The 7,388-nt window shown below is 29.3% G+C and overlaps 2 protein-coding genes across 2 annotated transcripts; one reads left to right on the forward strand and one right to left on the reverse strand.

The window, feature by feature from the left end:
- The first annotated feature begins 544 nt into the window (after nucleotides 1-544).
- LOC110630658 (putative germin-like protein 2-1) lies at nucleotides 545-1,554 on the forward strand. Its single transcript, XM_021778176.2, has 2 exons — nucleotides 545-785; nucleotides 876-1,554. Exons 1-2 carry the CDS (start codon nucleotides 560-562, stop codon nucleotides 1,409-1,411), a joined length of 762 nt encoding a protein of 253 aa, XP_021633868.2. The 5' UTR covers nucleotides 545-559; the 3' UTR covers nucleotides 1,412-1,554.
- Nucleotides 1,555-5,956: 4,402 nt separating this feature from the next.
- LOC110599871 (putative germin-like protein 2-1) lies at nucleotides 5,957-6,934 on the reverse strand. Its single transcript, XM_021736460.2, has 2 exons — nucleotides 6,731-6,934; nucleotides 5,957-6,643 (listed from the first exon to the last, which is right to left on the reverse strand). Exons 1-2 carry the CDS (start codon nucleotides 6,843-6,845, stop codon nucleotides 6,108-6,110), a joined length of 651 nt encoding a protein of 216 aa, XP_021592152.1. The 5' UTR covers nucleotides 6,846-6,934; the 3' UTR covers nucleotides 5,957-6,107.
- Nucleotides 6,935-7,388: the final 454 nt, after the last annotated feature.

Genomic DNA, 7,388 nt, shown 5'->3' on the forward strand with positions numbered 1-7,388 from the left:
TTAAATATTAAAAATATAAAAAATATTTTAAACATGAACTACGTAAATTCATATTCTACATTACGTTTCCAATTGATTTCAATAAATTGATTCACAGATTTACCCCTCATTTCTCTCCATCTCATTTGTTCTTTGTCAAGTTTTTTCGTCTTTAGCTCGGTCAGTGATTTTAGTGTTGTATTATCTTTTTAGCCTTTCACTATTCATCAAAACAACGCCGTTTTGCCACTGCTGCGGACTTTATGAAAAAGTATTTGGAATTTTTATTCTCAAATTTTCGGCTTTAAAGGCCTAAGGTTGAATTGATCATGCTTGCCGATCGATGTCATCTCTCTGGATTGCATTTCATTTTATATATATATAAAGAGCAGCAAGCATATATATATATATATATTGACTGGTTCTCTTCTGTCTCCTCCACCTGGATTAACAAATTACTGCCGGCCGGCGGAAATGAGAATACGTAGCAGGCTCCAACCTCTCCCCTGGTCACCATCACAATCCTATAATGGAATGACTCTTTCAAATTGGTTGGCTTTTGTGCCTATGCTCTACAGCTATGGCTCTCTTTTTCATGTGTATTTATACCCAAGCTGTCTGCATATTTCCTCCACACTTCACAAAGCTCAACTTCTCAACTCCTTTCAGAGCTCTTCCATTTGACGAAATGGCTTCTCTCAATATTATTCTTTTCTTCTCATTTCTGGTCTCTTCCTTCTCTTCTGCACTTGCATCTGATCCAAGCTCACTTCAAGACTTCTGTGTGGCAGATGCTAATAACACTGGTATACAATCTCCTCCAAGTTATCTCTCTCTCTCTCTATATATATATATATTCTGATTATATGTTTAATTTATATTTGATGTGCATGCAGCTCTTGTGAATGGTTTTGCTTGCAAAGATCCCAAGACGGTTGAAGCTGACGATTTCTCCTTCAGTGGACTTCACTTGCCAGGCAATACATCAAATCCCGTCGGCTCTAAGGTTACCCTAATCAACGTAGCCAAAATACCAGGACTTAACACTCTCGGCATATCTCTCGCACGCATCGACTACGCACCTTGGGGTATAAATCCTCCACACTTTCACCCTCGTGCCTCTGAGATCTTCACAGTCATAAAAGGCAGTCTCCAAGTTGGATTTGTTACTTCTAACCCTGAAAATCGTTTCATTACTAAAATTCTGCACCAAGGCGATGTGTTTGTGTTCCCCATTGGTCTCATCCATTTTCAGAGAAATTTGGGAGATGATAACGCACTTGCCATTTCAAGCTTAAGCAGCCAAAACCCAGGCGTTATGACTATTGCAAATGCTGTGTTTGGGTCTACTCCGGATATCCCCAGTGATGTTCTTGCAAAGGCTTTCCAAGTTGACAAGGGTGTCGTTGAGTATCTGCAAACGAAGTTCTAGATGATATTTCAATGAAACATCATGCCTTGGAAATTGCCACTCAATCAATTTGTGTGTTTTCCTGTTTTGTCTCCTTTCATGGTTTCCTGGTCAAGCATATTCATTGTAATTGTTATTCTGATGATGTATTCATTTCTTTTTTCTTTTCAATGTTTAAATAATTTGAATAATATATAATTTTAGTATCTTTGAGAAAATACTCAAATGCAATTTGTAGTTTATTTTTTGTTTGTATGGCTTTCAATTAGATTTCCTGTTTTGAATTAAGACATTTAATCAATTCAATTTAATTAGTTTTTTAATTAATTTTTATATTTAAAATGAAATTGTTGGTCCGGTAAAAATTTAAATGGGACTTTTTATATTTATATGAATTAAGACAATTTTACTTTCTATTTTCAAATAAAGTTTCAGTACTATTAAAATAAAACTATTTAAATATTTTTAATAAGAATAAAAGCTCCGTAAATATTATTTTTATTATATTAAAATAAAATAGTTAATAATAAAAGGTAAATATATTTAAAAATTAATCGTATCTTTACATTATAAATGACTAAATTTGATTTATTATTAAAAACCAATAATTTTAATTAAGTAAAATAAAAATATAAATCTATTTATTAAAATTTTATTGCAATTTGATAAATTTTATTTTATTTACTATTTATACAAATTGGTGTATAAAGTTATGCTGTAATTGATCAATTCTATAAAAAAGAGAATATGAGGTGATTGGTGTTTAAGACAGCTAGTCAAATGTTCAAGTCAGTAAACTGAAAAATAGAGCGAGTAAAGAATACTTAGAATTCAACAATAGTTGTATAAAAATTGTGTATTTTTTAGAGTTAATTATAGTATTCTCTGAAAATCTGATTGGTGCCGGCTTATTGATAGAAAATCTGATTGGTACCGGCTAATAGAGCGAGTAAAGAATTACTTAGAATTCAATAGTAGTTGTACAAAAATTGTGTATTTTTTAGAGTCGATTATAATATTTTCTGAAAATTTGATTCATGCCGGCTAATCGATAGGAAATCACATCTGCTAATTGATAGAAAATCACATCAGCTAATTGATTAATAATTTCGTGATTACATATATAATGTGAACCTACTAGATCATACCTGCTAACGATAACATTATGTGAATATTCAATCTCTGCAGGAGATGGCGAGTCATGAAAAAGAATTCGGTGTTATGGGGTTTGAATCTTCTTTTCCACAGGTGGACTGTGTATCAGCTGCCACGTAATCCTGTCTTATGGTGACAACTTATAGCTCATTTTGGGCGATTGCTACGTTAAATTAGAGGTTCCACTTATGTTCGATTTTCAAATTCGAAGGTGACAATTGTCTTAATAATCTAAGTCACATGACTAATTTAGATTGGCCTTACCATTTTCATGTCATTTCACCTGCTCTTGTTCATCAATAATAACTGTCCTGTTTCTCAAATCGCATTTAAAGTCTACCGTCGAAATTGTCATATAAGAACCCTTATTCTTCTCCAAATATCACTTTTTCTCACAATTGTCATCTTTGCTTTAAGCAGACTCGGTCACTCCCCTTTTTCGTTTATACTTTCTTACTTTCACGGTAATTCTTATTTATTTTTTTTTCTTTTAAAATGAATAGAAATACTTTCTATTTTTCTTTTACTCCCGGTGAAAGTTCTACCATAAGCTCTTCTTCCGATGGTTCCATTCGTACCTTAACTCCTATCTTTCCCCTAGTGGTAGCTCATGAAAGCTAAAGTAGCTTGATTAGTGACACCCTTTTATATTAATAGAGTAAGACGTAGATCGCCTTCATGATAAATATCAAATTTTTTAGAAACCTTTCATATTTTTACTCTATTTTCGAGCACTAACGTAGATGATCAGATTCCTGCAGTGGATACCATCATAGTAATAACTTATTTTATGGTGACAACTGGTAACTCATTTTGAGCGATTGTTGTATTAAATCGTAAAAATTTTTATAAAAAATATTATAATAATAATAAATTTATTATTATATATTTTTTACATTAACTATTATAACCTTATTTAATTTTATTTTATTTCTAAAATAACTTCTCAATAATTATTATTTTTTAAATAAATATTTAAAATATTTTTTAATATTTAATAAAATTTAATATTTTTAAATTGAATATAATTAAAAATTAATAAATTTTTTAAATATATGTAAAAAAATAAAATGAAAAAAGAGAGTAATAAATACTGTAAATAAAATTAGAAATTATATTATACTACCATATTAATTCATTTATAATAATAAAATTAACTAAAATAATATAATTTTGAATCTTTATATGTAAATTAAAGTTATAATAATTTGGTATTATGATAATATATATACAGAATACTAAATATATTTAATTGACTATATTTAGAATAATAACAATAATTTTGTAGTATATATTACATAAAAATTAAGATATATATTTTAAATTGAAAGAGAGTAATAATTAATTAAGAAGAGACAGCCGTCCGTTGTGTTGAAGGATTCATCATCTTAACTTGTTTGTCCAAACATCAATCACTCCTGTAATTTTCCTCTTATCTTCTGAATCCTTAATTAAAGATATGATATGACTATTTCATCCTTCCTCCACGACCCATTCACACTTTGATTTACAAAACTGCCAATCACGCATTCCAAATAATTAATTAATTAATTAAATTAGTATATAGGTAGTTAAAAAAACCAATTAGCATAAAAACATTTTTATATTTCGACTATCTAAATCAAATTATTTAAATTTTAACAAAATTTAATTACAATTTTATCTAATAAATGCAATTATTTTTATTCTTAATGAGTGAGTCCTCTTTGCCATTTTAATTATTCTTGTACCTTTATGCAACGTCTGAATACCAACGTATGAAATTTATAATTTAAATTTAGTTTTAGAATATATTATTAACATATACCAGCTCATTTTGCTTAATTAGTATGTTGATGTCTAGATTGGTTTAAGGGGTTTATTTTTAAATCCAGCTTTTGTAATCACATCCTAGTTCTTAATTAATATATTTTCCTAATGGGTGTGGTAATTATCAAAAATAAATTTTTATTTTAAAAAAATTTATTAAATAGTAAGCCTAATTGATTCCGTAAGATAGATAATTAAATTAGTTTTATCGAATGAATAAGAAATAAAAATAAAATAGAAATATTTTGAATGCACAGAAATATATAAAATCAAAGGAGGAAACAATTAAATTAATGAGAGAATTAACATGACAAACATTCGAAAATAATTTTAGTTTCAGTTTTAGTTTTTGTAAGTTGATCACGGATGTAAAATAATCTCAATTTAATTATTGATAAACCAATTATAAATATAAAAAACGTTTTAGATATCTAATCATTTCTTAGATTTTAAACAAGTTAAAGAGATGTTCGTTAACTCGCTCTAACTCTTGAACAATCGACGCTATTAAAATTTAATCCAATTATTGTATTAAGAATTAAAAGAATATAATGCGAGACGCTCGATTCATTTAAATTAGATTATAATGTTCTTAAAACCTTACGCAACCTAATTCACTATTTATTTTAGTTTAACTAAATAATTATGGATGTAATTAACCTGAATAGCAATATACTGTTCTATCAATTGAGTAATGACTCCTTAATGTAATAGCCCATACAATAATATTAAGCAATAAATATAAGAATAATATAAACGTCAAGAATAATTGAGAAAATTATAGAATCACAAAAATCTCACAACTAATTGAATTGAAATTTTATTTATCCTTTAACTAAAAAGAAAAAATTTAGCCACACATATTTATGGTTAAGAATAGAAGATGAAAAATGAGTTGAGATATTAGATATATTAAAATACTCTCTTTTTATAGTACTAAGAATCCTAACCTAAATATAAATAGCTAAAATGATTTCCGGATTTGAAATTAATTCTATTCGTCAAGTATATTTATGCCTATAACATAATCCATAACACAGCTCGTTCAGAATATCATTTTATGAATTTTATTGTGACTATATTTGATTTTCAAATTGAATTTTTATTTTATTATATTCTGATCCTACTAAAATAATAAAATTTAAATGAATTAATCTATTTTAAATAAAATTAAATTAAATATCTAAATATTTTATAATATTAAAACTGCATAATCGTGTCTATTATTATTTTTTTTATAAAAAAAAAAGATTATTCAGATATAAATTATGGATTTCAAATTTTACCTACTGTATTTTAAATTTATAATGAATCAAAATATTAGAGAATCTCAAATTTTAATACGGCTTTAAAATTAATTTTCACAAGAAATCTTATTAAGCAAGATATAATTGGCAGTCTAGTTCTAATGCGAGCGCAAATTTTGTATTATATTTGGTTCACATCTATATATTTTTTATCAATAAAAAATATTTTCTTTGAACCACAGAGGGTGATAAAATATTTGAATAAAAAAATATATATATTGAATAAACTGAATGATTTCTTAATGTGAATATTGTATCTATGTAAAATTATTCAGTAATTAATGAATGCCAAAAATTCAACATAAAATAAAACTGATTCATTTATTGATACCCATTAGATGAATCACACAGTGGGCACCATGAAATCACAACTACATGCAGACTCAAATTAATCAATCACAATCCGAATCATTTGATTCTTTAACATTTTTCATAAAGAAGACTGCTTAGAACTTAGCTTGGATTTGATAAATAACACTCTTATCAACTTGGAAAGCCTTAGCAAGAACATCACTGGGGATGTCAGGCTTCGACCCAAACACTGCATTAGCAATAGTAATCACTCCAGGGTTTTGGCTACTGAGTCCAGCAATGGCAACAGCTTTCCCATATCCAACGTTTCTTTGAAAGTGAATGAGACCCACAGGGAACACGAACACATCACCCTTATTAACCACCTTTGTAATGAGACGATTTTCTGGGTTAGAAGTTACAAACCCCACTTCAAGGCAGCCCTCCAAAACGGTCAAGATTTCAGTAGCCCTTGGGTGACTGTGTGGAGGGTTGATGCCCCATGGTGCAAAGTCTACACGAGCCAGGGAGATGCCTAGTGTGTTCAACCCAGGTAACTGGGCTACTGTGACTGGCGTCACCTTTGAACCCACGGGGTTCGTTGTGTTGCCTGCTAGGTGAAGCCCACTTAAGAAGAAATCATCAGCTCCAACATTCTTAGGGTCCTTGCATGCAAAGCCATTCACAACAACTGCCATTGAAGCAAGAAACAAAAATCACCACACTAGCTATATATTAACAATGATTTTTGCATACCTACATATTAACTGTACTATACCTGAGTTGCTGGGGTCAGCCACGCAGAAATCTTGAAGAGGAGTATGATCAGCCATGGCAAGGGAGCAGGTGAAAGCAAGAAGCACCAACAGAAGAATCTTATCATCAGAAGCCATTATTTCAAATTATCTAACTGATACTGCCTTTGCTAATCAGGGAAAAGATTGTAATACTTATGTTCTGAGATTGGAAAGTGTACATTAAGATTTTTATAGTGAAAGAAATAGGAGGAGGAAGAGGAGGAGAGGCAGCCGTCCATGGAGTTGAAGGATTCATCATCTTTGAGTCTTTGTCATGGTATGGATGAATAGATGTGCATTGTCGATTCTTCTTTGGGGTTCTTCAAATGAAAACATCCAAAGATCAAGGTATACTTTTATTATTTTCTTTAAATTTCTTGGTTTATTTCGTTTCTTCCTGTGCCCTTTAAGGGAATCTTTTCTCTTTTTTTATTCTTATTTTGACAACTATATTATCTCATATTTCTGACGGCATGCGGTTGTTTTAAATTCTTGAGAAATAATAGCCCTAAACTTTTTTAAATGATAATTTAACCCCTTGAACTTTTTAAAATTGTCACTTAAATGTAAAATCTTAACTCTGCTAAAAACTCTGTTAAGCCCATAAGAAGAGACCAAATAGTTGCTTAAGTCCATTTA

This window comes from Manihot esculenta, chromosome 14 (genome assembly GCF_001659605.2).
Source record: "Manihot esculenta cultivar AM560-2 chromosome 14, M.esculenta_v8, whole genome shotgun sequence".
NCBI lineage: Eukaryota > Viridiplantae > Streptophyta > Magnoliopsida > Malpighiales > Euphorbiaceae > Manihot > Manihot esculenta.

Coding starts and splice junctions, on each gene's coding strand:
- LOC110630658 (XM_021778176.2), top strand. CDS start 560: ATGGCTCTCTTTTTCATGTGTATTTATACCCAAGCTGTCTGCATATTT. Junction 786..875: donor GGCAGATGCTAATAACACTG/GTATACAATCTC, acceptor ATGTGCATGCAG/CTCTTGTGAATGGTTTTGCT.
- LOC110599871 (XM_021736460.2), bottom strand. CDS start 6,845: ATGGCTTCTGATGATAAGATTCTTCTGTTGGTGCTTCTTGCTTTCACC. Junction 6,644..6,730: donor GGCTGACCCCAGCAACTCAG/GTATAGTACAGT, acceptor CTTCAATGGCAG/TTGTTGTGAATGGCTTTGCA.